At 40.8% G+C, this 18,167-nt stretch overlaps 1 protein-coding gene across 13 annotated transcripts in view; it reads right to left on the reverse strand.

Annotated features, from left to right (window-relative positions):
* LOC140354091 (ephrin type-B receptor 3-like) overlaps positions 1–13,234 on the reverse strand; it is a 54,859-nt gene extending 41,625 nt beyond the window's left edge. For 10 of the 13 annotated variants that reach the window (XM_072438933.1, XM_072438929.1, XM_072438924.1 and 7 more), the window contains exon 1: positions 12,597–13,234. In XM_072438933.1, coding sequence (XP_072295034.1) covers positions 12,597–12,699 — 103 coding nt within the window. In that variant the 5' untranslated portion in view covers positions 12,700–13,234. The remainder of the gene's footprint in view (positions 1–12,596) is intronic. The other 3 variants (XM_072438932.1, XM_072438931.1, XM_072438927.1) reach the window with 1 other exon arrangement.
* Positions 13,235–18,167: the final 4,933 nt, after the last annotated feature.

Raw genomic sequence — 18,167 nt, forward strand, 5'->3', positions numbered from 1 at the left:
TTGCAGATATGATATGATTCACCAAATCAAAAATGGGAAAAAAAAACAATCACTGTTGTTTTTTACAAGTATTACAATTGACTATGACGCTTGTTAGCAATAACATTTACATCTCATAAGGTACATTTACACTCATTTCTGCTCATTCAAAAGGAGTGAGGCCTAATAGTTGCTATATAGTCATCTGTAACTTAGTCTGTAACTGTAAGAGGACTATGGGCCAACGCTGGCTAATGTTTTATTCACTCTCTTCATTGATGTGTAACTAATGCTGGCAGTTAAAGGGAGCAGGGTATCACCGGCGACCCCCTCCTTCACCACAACTGCCTCCACAATCAGGAGCTCTGGCCACAATGCCGCCGGGCACCGATTGATTAATGTCCTGACAAGGTGAGCCTGTCTGCTTCGTCTGCGTGTGCGTTTGCTCCTTATGAGGTTAAGAATGAGATCTAAGTAGTTTTGCGTCTGTGTTGAGAGAAATGACACGGCGGGGGGGGGGGGGGATTTAGACAGAGCTTCAGGAGTGGAAGAGAGGTGCCAAATTAGCACTAGTGAACTCCAGCGGTGTTTACATGCGTGCGGAGGTGGGCTCAGAGGTTTCACACTTCGAGGTCAGACTACTGCGGGAACTTCGACGCCTGGAGAAACTCCGTGGTTTAAGGTTTTGATTAAGCGTAGCAGCAGGTTTGCAGATTTGTCGTAGGGATGTCAAGGTTAATCGACAGTTGTGATTATTCAGATCAGTGTGTATTGGTAAATAGTAAAAACGAATACTGTATTTTCCGGAGTATAAGTCGCACCAGCCAATGTCCAAAATAGACATTCACAAATGTTGAAGCTACAATATTAATTTCATGACTTAATGCACTGTTCTGAATTTTTTTTTTTTTTTCAGTCCTTTATTGATTGACGCAAGCCAAGTGCAGACATTTAACTTATTTACCATATTAACCATAAACCAAGTACCGTATTTTTCGGACTATACCAGCCAAAAAATGCATAATAGAAGAAAAAACGTATATAAGTTGCACTGGAGTATGAAATGTGGTTGCAAGTGTGAAAATAACAAACAATATCACATATAAGTCGCTCCGGAGTATAATATATAAGTATAAATATAAGTATAAGTCGCAACCCGGCCAAAACTATGAAAAAATGTGCGATTTATAGTCCGGAAAATACGGTAATCTCGAAGCTAAATTTCAATTCAATCTGTCCAGAAAAAAAAGTACAGTGCTTTTTATGCGGCTGTTTGTATCACTTTACTTTTGCATTATATATTGGATCATTAATGTACTGTATTAAATGAAAGAAAATGAAGGATTTCACTTTTGTTTTGTTGTATGTGTCAATAACTGTGAATAACCGTATTGTGATGTTTCTTCGCTCAATAATCAGAGCACTAAAATGTTGCCTCGCTGTACACATCAGAGGTATTGTAAACTCCATTAAAAACAAAATGAAAGATGCAGTTAATGTTGTTAAGCTAAAAATTGATGAGAGAAAGTAAATCGAAGGCGCATGGATTTGTTTGTGCAGAGCTTTTTAGGGGTCAATGATTATAAAGGTCAGACACTAGAAAGTCAATAGAGGGTCTACAAATTAAACACTGCTCATTTCACTTCCGAGGTAAATTTGAATAATGGCGAGCTGAAAAATAAGATGAGGATTTTGTTATACATTTTAGTTTGAAGAATTCCAGAAAAACAATGTTTAACTTTTTATGACTGCCTGAAACTTTCCCCGCCCACTTGGCTTATTCTGATCCGTGTACCATAGCTCGTAGCCAACATAGTTAAAAAATAACAATCCCAGTGTTTATGCCTAAACTCAACCATTAGCACGGATCTGTTCAGGCCAGTGGCAAGGAAGTATGGAAAGAAAATAGCAACTATTCAACTGGAACATCTAAAAATACCAGCGCCGCCCATATATTCTCGGTGTTGAAATGCATCCCGTAAAGATTGCCCTTGACCCGCAGGAGAGATGCAGGTGGTCCGGGGCGAGCAGGTGGGGTCAGTTATGCAGCAGACAGGGTCAAGACCTGGTTAGTCATCAGCCCTGACCCTGAAACAGACCAAGTGGGTAGAATCTAAATGAATCCCCAGGGCTTCCACACAGTAAATCTGAGTCAGAATCTGTGTTTATGGCATTCGAAGCACACGGCACAAGGCCAGGTGGACGGGCTGAGCGACCCTGAGCTGCCACTTCAGCGGTAAATGGGACAGGATGTCGGTAGGGCCGTAAGAATTTAGTCATTTAGTCGATTCATTGGTTGACGGTGACGGTCGACCAAAATTTGCATTGGTCCTGTAATTATGTTGTGTAGATTACAAGGATTTGGAGAGAGCAGGGGATTTGGGTGAGAGTATTGAGTTTGATTTGCCGTTGTACTTAATGAATAAATAAACCATGTTCTAGTACTTTTCCGAACTAAAAGTTGTTTTTGCACCAAGTTCTGTGCTGGTTGTGGTCTTTTGAGTGCAGTTTGGGTCAGATACGTCGTCTTTAAAGATTTTTTTGGTCAACTACAGCACTACTAAGTCGTTTTTCACTTCAAATTTGAGTCGTCTAATTAAAATCAAATAAAATGGCTTCTGGTATTAATTTTCTGATCATAAACAATACAGACTGTGAATCATTACAATTTAACTAAAACATATATCAATTTCTTCCCACAATGTCTGAACCTGATGCTTTTGTTGATGGGTGTAGACTTCTCAAAAGAACAAAGCATCTCTTTTGACGATTAGAAATGACTGAATCTCAATTGAATTTCGACTAAATCGCCTTAACTGTAAAAAGTAGGCTATTCCCGGTGAGTGTTGCCACGCAGATAAATCCGGCTTTTCTCTGTCAAGGTCTCATTCATTACTAATAAGTGTTGAGACTTAAAACATCCATGCTGCTCTATTTTAGTCGTAATGAACAGGTGAGGAATTACTTAGACGGACCCAGATGGAAATTGATTTTTTTAAAGTGTTGTCTCATTATCCCAACCGGGCCACTTTATCCAGAAAGGCAACACCACGCAATGCCGCTTGCGTGACGCCAAGGTCAAGTGGGCGTCGCTGGTCCGAGGGTGCACGGAAAGAATAGGAATCGGTGGGCGCTGTTGAATTTGTATGGATTATCTCGAAGCAAGGCCATTCGTGAGGGACTAATTAGTGAGGACCGAGTGGGCTCCGGTATCAGTTAAAGCCAAGATTCATAAATAAGTAAGTGCGAGGGGCAGCTTGGACGCTTAATTAACAAAGCGTGAAGAAAGGGCGTGAATCTCCAGAGGCCCGAGCCCAATCTGATTCCAAGGGATGGGCTCTCCGCAGCAATCCTGTCCATCTCGGCGGCATTGATTGATGGCCGGTCAAATTGATTCTCTAATCATCGCCGTCCTTTTAGTTTCAGCATCCCCGGAGATTTACAGGGGCCAAATGTAGCGCAGGAGGTATTGCTCTGGTAACCCCCTTCCTGACATTAGCGCCATAAACATTGCGCCCCCACACCCCCCCCTCCATGTTGCCGCTGCATTTGCTCCCATCTGGCCCGAGGTTATCTGACACCAGTCTGTGTTCTGTGCTCGCACTTTTGTGTATCTGCCAATTGTTTTCACACATGGAGGTGGTGTGTCTCAGGTATTTTAAACCACGACACCTCAAGTTTCTCTCACTTAGGATCCCTATGTTATCCAAGGCAGGAGATTGGGTTGCAGTCTCCTAGTTGACTTTGATCTCTTGAAAAAAAGGCCTGTTCAGTTCGGACACAGAACACCATTATCCATTGGATGCTTTACTCTTTACACCGACAGTCGTCTGGTGTTTAACATGGAAAGACATCTAAATCAGAGGAAACGATGCGCTGTTTTCCCGGTGTGCTACTGTGAGAAACATTACACTCTGTAGAGTCATTGTGGTCATCAAGGCCTTATCAGGTAGGCAACAACAAAGGACCTCAGCGGTAAATAGCATCTGTCTCCTGGCTTTTTTTTTTATTGTGGTTGTTGAGGGTTTTCCTATCAAAATGGCTCACAATAACAAGGACGGGATAAGAATACTTCAATTTGTGTAATCGCTGGAGGAGCAGTTACAGGAGATGGAGCCAGTGGGCTGAATGCTAAATAAAATACAACATATGATGAAAGATGACAAGCCAGCAGTTAGAAGATACGAGTCAAAAGATTATAGTTGAAACAGTCAAGGCCGAGGAGACTCCAGGGGGTGGAAGAAGACAGAGTAAACAGTGCATAATGGTGACTATGATTGCCAACACGTTATTTTAGCTAGCGGTTTTGTTCTATGAGACAATGAAGGCACATGACATATGAAAGTTCAGCTGCCTGTCAACCCACAAAGCCTGCAGATATGGTTACGAACCCACGCACTTCCAACACTGCTAGTTTCTTTCAAAAGTTGACACACCAAGAAGTTCCTTAACGACATTTCGAAGTAGCCAACCTTACTATATTGGCCTCATACTGAACCGTCAACCAAAACAGAACTGCTATTTCTCATTCAATACCCCCCAAAATATCATCCAACTTTGCACCACTGCAAAACTGATGTCTTCTTCGACTTTGACACAGTAGGATGCATAAGATTTGGACGCGTAAAGTGCACTGCTCACCCGGAGCCAGAATGTAGAGGGTGAAACCGCAAAGTCGACTGATACATCACCGAAAGATGCGCGTTTCCTCGTTTCCGCTTGGCTAACATCCACCAGTCAGCTCTACACCATCTCCAAACTATCCATACCAATCCATTCATCCCATACAGGTAAAATCAAGGTCAGGTCCCATGCGCACAACTCCGGCAGAAGATATCTTTCCTTCTTGATCTATTTCTTAATCCCTTCTTTTACTCTTTCATTTCAGGCCGCACATACACGCTGCTGCTTGCAATATTTCTACCCAGACCAAAGTAGATAAGAAACATCTTTGAACTGGGACCCTCTCTCTGCCTCTAAGCCCTCCGCTGCTCTGCTGGGACACGGGCTGATCGATTGGCCCTGACAGCAGCCAACTGAATGGAACCAGCTTGATTGATTCATTAGCAGAGCGGCGTTAGAACTTAAGAGAGGCTATTTTGTATGGGGAAGAGGTAATATGCATGCGTGTGCAATAGCAGCCCGCATGTGTGTGTGTGGGACAAGAGTTGAAAGGTCAAGATGGAATTTCCATAGGGTGTAACAGGGCGACCGGGGGCTGTTCATGGGCCTGACTTGGCACAGGGGGAGGCGGGCGGCGGCGTATATTGTCCGACACTTTTCATCCGACTCGCTGCAATTAGTCTTTCGTGGGCTTTTTTTTGTCAATTCCTTTTTAAATCACGGCTTACAATTACCACTGTGAAAGCGCAGATGTAGGATATGCGCTTTTTACATGCTCCATGGGGTGAAGTAATTTAAGGATTTGGCTATCTAGGAAATCTGAGGCAATTTATGATCATAGTTGCAGATAAAGGAGGCAATTTCGGTCGAGAAATTATGTCAAGCCATACAATAATTGCCGTGTTATCCGGTGCACAGGCTAAATGGAAGTTATTGGCTCGTTTGGTGGCAGTGGTGGTTTGGGACAATGATGTGACAAAACTGAAGCTAATGGGTAGGTTTTGACAACAATAATTGCCTGTAGTGACACAAAACAAACAAATAAACCCAATAGACTAATGTGATTTGTTGTTTTATATGTAGGATGTGTGATATGTTGCCATGACAAAAAGCTACGGTCTAGTCACATCTCTCTCTCTCTCTCAACCCCAGAGCACTTCCCATTCACAAATATTTTGAACCGCACGCTCGTATCCGCTTGTGAAAACAGCCACACATGCACTTCTTCACACCTCTCCAAAGTTTCCAAAAGCACAGGTGTCCCATGGGGCCATAAATACCAGTCCGCACCTTCACATTTGGTCTTCCTCACTCGCAATGTCATTGTAGCTTAGACTTTTAAACAAGAGCTACAACACAGCTGGTGGTATCTCCCGGAGGCAGTCGCATCCAATGGGGAATGTGTAAATATCAGGACAAAAGGTCATGTGTGATTAGAACTGCTGCCACTGGAAATGCTATGATGGAGTCACTGCGCTGACTGGTTCAAAGTAAGAAAGAAACAGAGAAAAGTATTTTTTTTAGGTTTGGCAAAGAAAAAGGTTGAATTTCTATTAATTCTAACTCGGTCGACAGCAAAACAGAAAGATATTCTCAACATTAATCCTCTCAAAACAAGGGGTACAACACAGAATTTTTGACCAATTATAAAAAGGTTTGTATCACATCATTGTATTACTACTCTCTGCTTAAAAAAAAAGACACAAATCTACAAATAGAGAAAATGTCTTCTTTGGTAGTGGACATTATAAACTATTTGCGTGTGATAAATGTTAAACGAAGTCCATCAATTTGTTTTAAATGAGCACACAAACTTCCCTACCATTTCCCCCCTTTGGTCCCCTGTATTTTCTGCTCTAACAAGACCGACCAAGGCTCAAAACCAGGTGATACCACTGTTCTCTCCCCCCAGGCCAACCCTTTTACACCAGCATCCAATCTCAATGCAGTTGTAACTGGCCATTTCCTCGAAGACAAATATCAAAGAGCTCTTTCTGCCCCATCAGCTCAAGGCGTGTTAAAAGAATGTCTAACTAATAAAGACGAGGGTGGCACGATCAAAAGCAGTCCACAAAAATGTTCTGCTCAACAAATGTATAAGACCTATTACATTTGAAAGCATTCACTGTTGACGTTAAAATATGTTGTCAATTCTGAACATATCTGGAAATGTTTTGGACGAGTGGTTTTGTTTTTATGCTTGACACTGAGCCGTGCTGAGTAACAGTTGGACTGTTTGAATATACACATCTTCAAATTGGTTATTTTTATTTGCAGCGGGAATGGTATAATCCCTGGAGTTTTATTGTCTTAGAAAAGCTATTGTTAAGAAGGAAAAATGGTTGGCCTTGGCAGTCGATGAAACTTGTATTTACACAGACTTTTTATATCTGCACTGAGTAGAATTTTTGTACATTCACTTCTGACTTCATGTTGTATACTATATATGGTATGTCTGTCAGTACTTCAGTTATTTTGTCGTTTAATCTGTCAATGGTGTCTTAAGTCGACCAAAATGTATTGAGTAATGATTTTATTTAGAACATCTGCGAAAAGGAGATTTACTAAAGATTTTTACATACAAACACACCGTTTCTTTGTACTATTCTGCATAAATAGTATTTTTTGCACAAACTGTCATCTGGTTGTAGTGTTGTGAATGCTGTTTAGGTCACACACGCTATATACACGCCCCCATTTTAGTCGACTATTCAATCTTTAGTTGACCTAGAAATTCTTTAGTGGACTACAGCACTATCATATTGACCATTAATAAATACGGCTCGGTTTTAACCTTACTATAAAAGCACATTCATACACATCCTCCATGCACAAAGGAACACAAATCAACCATGACAAAGTTTAACTCCTACATATCCTTCGTGTACTACGCCGTAAAGTACAGTTTTTATATCTAACATGGGGAGAAGGTCCACGAGAGCTTTGGCCCATGCCCCCGCTGCACTGTAGGCCCTCAAACCCCCCCTTCTCGCTCGTCTTTCTGGCTGGCTGGGTTCAGACAGCAGCAGCATGTGTGCAGCAGGGGGCAGGCCGAGACACATCGGATCTCTCCCTCCCTCGCACTCGCTCTCTCTCTCCCCCCCGGCTCCTTCACTCCGCCGTGAGACCCGGACCTGCCATCTCACAAGAACCCTCTGTCAAGACGCCGAGCTGACCTGGCCCATGTGTACTGAAAGCACGCCACGCAGACACGCTGGAAACACGCGGCGCCAAAAGACCTGCCTTTAAAAGTATATTAAAGTGTATGCTAGGGAATGGTCACGATGATTTATTGAGAGATTCTTCAACATGTCTCTGGTTTTCAATGCAGTGTTTGGGCTTTGGGCTGGCGAAAACTTCATAATGTATGAGACAAGTTACAAGTTCTGAGATTGATTCAAAGTGCTTGCAGATAGTTCTCATACAATGTAGTTTCCGGAGTCTATAACAATGTAATAATTTAGTGGAAGTAAGAGTACCGTATTTTCCGGAGTATAAGTCGCACCAGCCAAAAAATGTATAATAGAGACAAAAAAAAACATATAAGTTGCACTGGAGTATGAATAATATTACATATAAGTCGCTCTGGAGTATAAGTATATAAGTATAAACTATGAAAAAGGGTGTGACTTATGGTCCGGAAAATACGGTAAGTAAATATCGAAATGTATATATTCTATTTCCTTTTAGTGAAATTAAACTTCAAGCATTGTGATAAAGATTACAACCATTTCTCAATGCATGTTACGCTGTAGCAGACTTTAATCATTTGAATACACAAAATATATGTCTAACACATCAAGGACAGGAAACTATGAGTGTAATTTTCTTTGGACGTCAACTATAATTGTCAAATACTGTAAACATCACAAACTAATGCTTGTTTCTGTGCCGAGCTGGTCTGGTGGAGCGCACACGGCTGCTGATTACCCTCATGTGAAATTCCAGCTCGGGGAATAGTTCTGTGCCACCATTTGGGCCATAAAGCAGCAGTAGGTGCCGGAGAGGCGTCCTGCAGGCATGTCTGTTAAGTCAGTCAACTGTTCCCTGCTCTCTCTGCCCTTATAGTTCAAAGTTAACGCATCGATGCTGCTTTGCTTTCCCCACATTTCATTTCTCCAGGCACTCAACATGTCGTCATATGCTGCCTGTGTCCTTAACCAGCCCATGAGAAGTTATGGTGCATCTGTTCAAAATGGCTGTCTATAAGGCTAGTGACTGTGGCCAGGATTTTAGGTCAACTTGAACGCAAAAGAAAAACACTTGAATGTTTTTTGTTTGTAAGATACAGTAAAACATATAACAACTTTTGATCCATATTCATTTATTATTCATTTGTTCAAATAATTTAATTTATTTGGAGTTGTTTTTTTTTTGGTAAGTGACGCAAACACATTATTGGCAGGGTAACTATTTTTATGTGTTATTATTCTAAATTAAATGCATGTTTAAATATATATTTATATAATAATAATAATTAATTAATTACACATTTGCATATGTCATAATATTTTGGCTCAAAAATATGTATTGTAGCTATTGCAACCAATTGTAGCCTATATTAAGCTTACTTTTACTGCATTTCAGACCGTTTTGTGACATCAAATATAATAATTAATTAATTCATTGAAATTGTAATTAGATAGTTGTGTATTTTAATACCAAATAAATCTGTTCATATTCACCACACTTTTGTTTTTACCAATTAAAACCAAGGTTAGAAATGACTCTAAACCTCAAACAAACTAGTGTGAATAAAAGTGAATAACCCTGCGTGTTTTTGTCGACCTCAGCTTGTTCCATTTGTACAATGACGTTGCTTTTCTATTGCAAATTGAGCGTCGCTTTAGCGCAGTTTCCCCCCTCTCAATGCTGAGTGTAATTGCCAGCAAAGGATCACTAATGGCGTCTTTTGTCACCGCAATTGTGACCTTAAGTACATTTGCCCAGTGATTTGCCCGCGAATTTATGCAGAGGAGCTCCCGGAGTTAACTTTACTTTAGGGCGATGTGAGGGCGGCATTGTGAGCGCCTGAGTGGGGCTCGGGCCACACAAGCTGCTGCTGCTGCGCTCATAAATAACGCCTGGCACATGAAGGCCCGCTGCTGCCCCAACCGACTGGACACATGGCCCCGCGACGACTCCGAGGAATTCAGCAAGAGACTCAACTTTAGACCAGTGCACGGATTTTTAAGAGTTGTAGTTTTTACCCGCCCCGCGCTGGATTTGCGTTTGAGTTGATGATGGGCTTGCGTGCGTGTGATTGGCTGTAATGGCCTGCGTCTGTTATGCAAAAACATCACGACCAAACGAGCTTGCACTAGGCTGGTAAATGCAGTAATAGCCAAGAGAATCCCCCCCTATTCTACTACAACTTCGAGTCTCGGTACAAACGGTGCAGATTTAATGAGCAAGATGCCAAGTGCAAAACGCGAGGCGCAGGAAAACTCCCATGGAGGCGTAAACTCACCCACATAAAAAAAACATAAACAGCTTTTTCAGTATCTGTATATATATAGATGCAGCCAGGAAGGATACTTTTTGCTGAGAATTTAAAAAAAAAAAAAAAAACGATTTGTCAAAGTTTAGGCAGAAAGCTAATGGGAAAGTTTGGGGGCAATAGTTTTGGATAATGGCAAACGAGTTATGAGTTATATCAATTATGCACACGTAGATAACGCATAGTCAGTCTTTCATATTAATAGAGGCACAATTTAATGGTCTTTATGTAAATGGTTGTACATCATTCGTATTTTTTTTTTTTTTTTTTTTTTTTAATCTTTGCATCAGAGGGAGCGAGAGAGGAAACAAAACGGTGGCCCTGTTACGCACCACTGTCATCGGCTCAATTTGTCTTTTGCCACTGAGATCAGCTGCAAGTTCAATAGCTCTAAGCACCTAGGGAATTTATTCAACCCATGTATTTCTACTTTCTACTTTAGTGCTTATAACATTGCTCATAAGACAGAAAAAAGACATTTCTTTTACATTTACTGTACATCAAAAAGTCTACGTTAAAGAAAGTTTTCCTATTTGAGATAAGTTTTTATGAGTACAACATTTGAGTTGTCTAAATAACAGAACAAACCTTAAAAGAGCGAATAGACACGCAAAGACACGAGTTTAATCCATGTACAATGAAGTCACGGTTAAAGGGGCGCGTAATGGTGGCCTTATGAATTAATTATAAGGTAAAGACACGCATCCTCACATGGTCAAGCCTTATGGAAGTTTCCAAAATCAAATTTGTATGTACAGTACAAAAAATAGACGAAATATATCTATAAAAAAATAATAATAATTAAATAAACTTTGTTGGGCGTTCCTTTTGGGCCATTGTCGCCCGGGTGAGGCACACATACGCGCAGGTCACGGGTCCGAAACAGGACTTGAGCTAAACTCCAAAAAGTTCCACGTCTTCAATAAATCAACTAAAAACTTCATAAAACTTTTTTCAGACTGATGAAAACGTTGATTAATTTTGGGTCAGACAACTAGCAGGATAGAGATCACACGCAAAACTCAGCACGGGCTATTGCCCCTGGACTAGGCCTGTCCCCGCACGGAGCGTCCATTTGAACCCGGGTTTAGAGCCTGTTTTTCGGCTGTGATGCGCTGACCTTTGGGGGTAAAGTGAGGGATCTTTACTGATTTTATAGACACCAAAACTTGATGGGAAAAGTTAATGCACAGACGCCACAGTAAATATATTTTTAAATAATTTTGAAATTGTTAAAGTTTTCAGTCTTTTGTGTTGGGTGGTTTGAGGTGATACAACAGGAAATGTGTGGAGTTTTAATCGTGCGCATTGTTATCTGAAGATAAGAGTACAACAAGCTGTTTGATTAGATAAGGGCAGAATTATTTTAACTTTCAGTGTGAGTGTGTGTTTTGACACCTCAGACCGGACAGTGGACGCGACAGTCCGGTTTGAGTGTAAAACAGTTCAAACCAACATGTTGATTCAGGAAGCACCAGAGCTCCTTGTCTCCTTGTCTCCCCGAGGAAAGGCACAAAACTACAAACTCCTCGTCTCATTTGGAGTCACCACTGAAAGCTTCATCGACCCTTGTTCAGCAGAAGAAAATTTAAAAAAATAATAAATTACGTGAGCGGCGCCCTGTCTTTTATTAAAAGCCTAACTCAAGTCTGACATGGTCCACAGTCTGTCCATGTATTTCCAAGCAGCACATTGACTTTATGTGAGAGACAGACATTTCAAACGACAATATGCGCGACTCGCTCCAGGAAAAAGAGCGATGAAACAATTCTGGGCCAATGGCACAGTGTCCCAGATTTTATTTGGCATCACACACTGGATTCTGGACTCAGATGTAGATCTATTCACTCAATGTAAAACAACAAAAAAGACATAAGCTACTGTAGTGCTTCAGTAAGTCATGCTGTTTCAAAAGCATCAAAGTTGTGCGCAAAAGTAGATATTGTACAGATATGTAACAATCTATTATTGTTTAAAACACTATTTGATCACTGGATTACAATTTTTTTTAAACGATTTGTTATCGGTTTAAAATAAACTAATGTTTATGTGACTAGTTTAACTGTCAGTACATGACCAAAGGCCACTGAGTCGCGTGGGACTAAAATACACGAGGCCGAGCTGCCGTGGGGGGCTCCGGGGTTTGGACCCCCGATGAGTCCGGCACGATCTTCCACGAGGCTTATTTCCTCCCGAGTGTAAGAAAATGCAGTGAAAGTGAGTGGAAAGAAAGGGAATCCACAAGTACCATTGAAATGCATGAGTTGAGTTTAACGCGCTCACTGGAGATACACATCGTGTATTGAGAGTGACAGCGAGAATAAAGCTTCTAAAAGCAGCACATGGACACATTAAAGTGCACTATAATACTATGTGTTATCGAATTGTTTGGACAGTGAGGATTTTGGCATGCGCCTGACCCTTCATGAGGCACTCGCGTCTGTGTTGGGCGCTTTTAAATGTAGCAGAGAAATACTATATAAGAATGTCTTACCTTCTACAGCGGACACCGCGGGCAGCAAGAAGCTGCATAAAAGCAGAACGTAATCCATTGTCATAAAGCGAGCAGCTCGGACATGTAAATAGAGCCAGCACATAAGAGAGTAGGGAATAGAATCCTCAGGCTGATCCGTGTCCCCAAACAGCGCACAAGTGCTGCCTGAGTCCCGCTGGTGTGTCCCACCGCTGTGTCAGTCTCCCAGCTCCAGCCCCATTCACCTCGCGCGAGTGTCCCAGGTGAAAATAAAACCCGACAGCGTGAAAAGCAGCTGCCTCTGCCTCTTCACTGCGCTCCAATGTGTCCGTTTCAAAGTGCACACTTCTGTGCGGGGCGTGTGGAGGGGCCCCAGTCCCGTTCACGCAGCCTTAGTCCAGGTTGTGGTTACCATCCAGGAGAATATTCCCACTCGTGTCTCCGTGAGAATGATCCTTCAGTTTGTGGTCAAAGCGCACGCAGAGACAGCCGCGCATGGACAAGGCAGACCATGTTGTAGTCCGGAGCAAGTTATTCCAGTAAAGCAACACTTTATAGGGTTTAGCTTCAAGTGTGGATGGATGTTATTCCCTGAGCGAAGGAGTCCTTAGTGTATCTCGTGCAGTGGAGAGCCGTCCGCTTCGCTCGGTGTGGTGCGCTGGAATGAAGCACACGGCGGCGCAACGAGAAGCGAGGGAAGGAGAGAGAGGGAGCGCGCGGCCCGGCCGGGGAGGAGGGGTTATCCCGGAGCAGCTGCTATGCAAAACATGTCCACCTTGACTGTCAGAAAGACACGCGTCCGTGATTCAAATAAAGCATGTGCAGTTGTCACAAGACCCGAATAAAACCTTATTAATTCCACCGACTCATTTGTAATCACCTCTGGATATTAGGCTTTATGTATTTTTCTCAGCGCTGGAACGGGCGCAAACACGAATCCCTTCATGTATGTACAGTATTTTATGTATTTCATATGCCGGCTGCAAAACCAATAGCCAACATAAGATGTATTGACAGTGAATTCTTTTATTTTTTTATTTACATATATTTATTTCCCCGTTCCTCTCAGCTCTGCCGTCTCTTGAGCTTCACTGTGCGCGCTGTCATGGACACACAGCGCCTCCTTGCGGATCCAATCTCATTCAAGTCATTCCGGGATTTTTTTCAACCACTTTTCAACTTTTCCAATCATTTGTTCGTAATATAAGATCAGGTTTGTGCATTATTTTCTCTGTGTTGGTTGCTACAAACAGTTTAAACATGCTGATGTCCAATACAATATGTTTTGTTATTTGCCTGTTGCGCATGGGGCTAGTTTTCCTGACCCGCGGAGCAAATGAAAATGGATGGACAACGTGTATGGCTCTTCAATTCAATTGTAGCCAATGGGTAAGTTCCTCCTCCTTAAATGATCACAGACGTGGCCATCATGACACTTTCCCTTTAACGTCTCAGTATCTTCCCTATTGCTTTTGTTGACAGTAAAATACCATTAAAATAACATATATCATATGTTATGAAATTATAATGGAAATATTTCTATACTGGGCTATTATTGTTATGTGTCAATTAAAAAAAAACAAAAACAATAATAATAATATAATAATAGCATATTTAAGACCCTGACAGGCCTGTAGAAGTAGGCCTGACCATTAGAGATCAGTTTAATCCACTGTTGCCTGGGCTGTACATTTTAATGTAATGCATATTTCAGAGCATCTGCTCTTGTAATAAGCAAGTCAAGGCTTGTACGCCATTTAGTCAAAAAACAAAAACAAAAAAAAACACACGCTGAGTCAACAAATATACAGATAAATATTGAGCTACTTTGGTGTTAAAAACGTGAAATGGAGGTAATTTCCTGTCAGCAGAGTAATGTTACCACATGATCTATGAACACAGTCTTTTTCTCACATGAGTGATCCCACCTCCCAAGACTGCACATAATAAAACTTTACAGTCCCCATTTCGCTAAATTGAAACAATAAAAGCTGCATTCTGATCTTCAGCGTTTACATTCATCATCAATACGTCAATAATTTAGTTTTCTCTTATGAGTAGGCTATAAAGAAATGAAAGAAAAAGGCAATTCATTTTATTTTCCATGTATTTATTTTCACATTAATTAATCAATGGGTTTATTTATATATATTTGAATTTATTTATTAATTTCAAAGGCCTAAATGAAACAGTGAAACGAGAAGTATAGATTTTTTTTATTTTATTTTGTTTAACCAAAAATGAATAAATAATCTCTCTATATATATATGAATTATTATTATTTAAATTTATACATAAATGTATTAATTTTATTTCTCTCTCACCACTTCTCTCCGTGGTCCACAAAAGCTTTGTCCGACGACACTCGAAAACCAACCATAAACACAGCTGCACCAAGACTACAATTACGATCACTCATAGAAAGATATTACTTTCAATTGTGAAGTTACAATAAAATCTGTGACGGTTATTATATCTTAAAGCCTTTAGATTGCCCTTGTGACCAAAATCCCATCCTGGCAAAGCTGTGCAGGGCGAACATCAGCAAGAAACACCAGCATTATTACCTGGATAAAGTGTTTTACAGCTACGGTTGGGTTTCTACAAAACCTATAGTGCAGGTTTTTGTCTTTCCTGTTGTTTTATAGTGCGAGTCATTTGGGTCCTGTTTGACTGGTGAACGTTTCCTGTCTATGAATGGCACCAGTAAAACCGTGCCGCCGTGTTGTAATGACTGTCGTGAGTTAGGATTAGAAAGAACTTTGAGAATGCAGTTTGAGGGAGGTGTCTATTATTCTGTTTTACTCAAATCTAAATATAAAAGAAGCCATTTCAGTTCATCTAAGTAGTCTGCACATTTCATCCCAAAGCATTTTTCTGTTTTAGACTGACTTTAATTTGGTTCCCAATGCAACCTAAAATAAACACATATATACACATTCCAAACAGAGAATGAGCAGTGTTCATGAGAACGTCCCAGCGGCACATGGCGCACATTAAAAACTTAATAAGTAAAGTGGCAGACATTTTACTGCCCTGTGGAAATTTCTCAAGCTTATACCGTTTCAGTTCAGGCCAGACCTTTGCTAATCTCGTTTGTCCTTTGTCCGACTCATCTCAGGCCGGTCAGGATCTGCTGCGTGTGGTGTCTCTTTGAACAATTATAACAGCCTACGTATAACAAGAAAACAAAATAACACCATTATTGTTTATTGTCATTGTAAATACATTTGAAACATTAAAAATTCTTAAGAAAAATGTACTGCCTGAAGTCGTGAAATCCTAAAATCCTACCTTTTCCCTCCGTATTTCCATTTATATTCATACATGGTTCCATCATGAAATAAATGCATTGGCAATGACTTGGCTTGTCACGATGACACGTTTTGAAGTTTCATATTCTGTTACAGAAAATATCACAAAGGATAATCTTGTAACTGACACAATAAAATAATCCCATTAAACTATTTTCTAAATGTACAATCTACATAAAAACTTGAGCTGCAACAAATAAATAGCAAAATGACACACTAAAATAGTTAGTATCATCAATTCTACAATTCTACAAAAAGGAAAAGTTGCCTATTAATACAAAGGAAAGGTGCACGCAGTATATTTTGAGCCAGAATTCAAGTCGATATAGCAATTACTGTGACAACCCCAGCCAATACGGACAAAAGGAATAACGTGAAAGTAAAAAGTCCAATCTGTCAAACACATTTGGAGACATAAAGCTCATATAGAGGCAGAGCAGGAGAACACTAATGCTCTTTATGTCCTCTTCATCAGAAAGAAGAAGACTTAGAGCTCTTCCCACTGCATGTTTGAGGAGAGTCTGCGCGGTCGGCCATGTTGGACTGTAGTGCCCGTGTTACAAACCTGTGCAGCGCTGCCGTGGCCGTGGCCGTGGCTGTGGAGGAGGATGTGCTAACAAGGGCTGGCTCTGGAGAGTTTCACCCAGTTCAGATGGATTCCAGGCCCAGGGAGGTGTGCGAGTGCGCTGGAGAGAGCTCTGTTCTCAGGAGAGCTCGTGGAAAGGAGGGGCGTCTAATCCTCCAGACATTCACCATACACTACTTTTACATGCAGAGTGTACGCCGCTCCAAGTATAGTGCGACCTAAGTGCGGTCGTCAGGAAACTGGTCGGACCACTCTCAGTTCACGAGCTTATGGTGTCAGGCTTTTGAGTTTAACGGCTCTGTGCATTTGTTGGGGCGAAATGAATAGATCACAAGCCATTTTGGAGCTTAAATTCAAATATTTATTGAATGAAATGTCCAAGCAACGTCGGTTATGCAAAAGCACAGCCAAGAACAAATAGCATGAAAAAAAGGAATGTATCACAGAAATGGGAATCTTTATGAAATAATTTGGTGCAATTTGTTTTCGGTACAGCATTGAAAAGAAACAAGCAAGAGATTAAAGGCGTTAAAAGAGAACAGAAGACGAAATATGGAAGCAACAACAAGCATATTAGAATTTCAGTAACACTTTATATTAATTACACTTGGTAAAGCATAAACAAAGATATTTGTATTTATTAAGAATGATTCAGGCTTAATAACTACATAACTAATACTCTAACCCTGATTTATAACACAGAATCCCACTCTAACCTTAATCAAGTCGTTAATGAGCCTGAATCATGGGAAATGCAGTTTATGTTCATTATGAACTAAGGCTTTGTTCATGTTTTGTTAAGACAAATTAAGGTGTAGTTATTATAAAGTGATGCCAGAAATCATAAGGAGGTGGGAAGAGTATCCAGAAATTGTACTCAAGAAAGAGTAAAGTTACTTCAAAATAATATTATTTACTAAGTAGTTGGGGCTATAGCTATTTAAGGAAGAGTAATCTTAACTGTCAGAATTAATATCATGAAATTGGAAGGACAAAATGTTTTACATTGTTTCCAAAGGATAAGCATAAAAATAAATACTATCTGAAGGAGCGGTGCAAGAAACATAAATGTTCAAATCATTTAAGAAGTCAGTTAAAATATGGTGTCAGTAAGTTACTCCAAGAAGTACAACGTCTTGAAAAATGTAGATAGAAAGTAGATGTAACTGAGTAAATGTAACCGAGTACTACTCACCTCTGAAAACACCAACATACAATTTTAAAATACTCTTGATTGCTGTACTTTTCTTACTTTTACACCCACAGCTAAAGCTTATGAAATAATGGGCCAACATAAAGACGGAAAGCACTCAAATAAAGTGTTTCAGGAGAAACGTTTATCACTGTTGACCAAACTTACTTTAAAGACTAAACAAATCTTGGTAATAATTCAGTTTTTAACCTGGCTGTAAAAACCAGTCCCCGAATCCAACACAACATTTCCAGTGGTCCAGAAACACCTCGAGACCAGCCGGCGGCCGCACCCTCCCTCAAACACAACTTTCTATTTCTTCTCTGGAGCTGGGTTCCTTTCCTGTAACTCGACACCCTCTTCTCACCCCCAGCTCACTCCCCCGTCACGGCCACCAGACCTCTCCACCTCTGTCACCCGCTGCTACTGTGCGCGGCCACGGCCCACCACCAACACTGTTAAAAACCTGAACGTCAGCTCCGAGCGTGGATTTATGAGTC

This window comes from Eucyclogobius newberryi, unplaced genomic scaffold, assembly GCF_026437365.1.
Source record: "Eucyclogobius newberryi isolate DKJ021-1_F unplaced genomic scaffold, fEucNew1.0.hap1 SCAF_9, whole genome shotgun sequence".
Taxonomy (NCBI): Eukaryota; Metazoa; Chordata; class Actinopteri; order Gobiiformes; family Gobiidae; genus Eucyclogobius; species Eucyclogobius newberryi.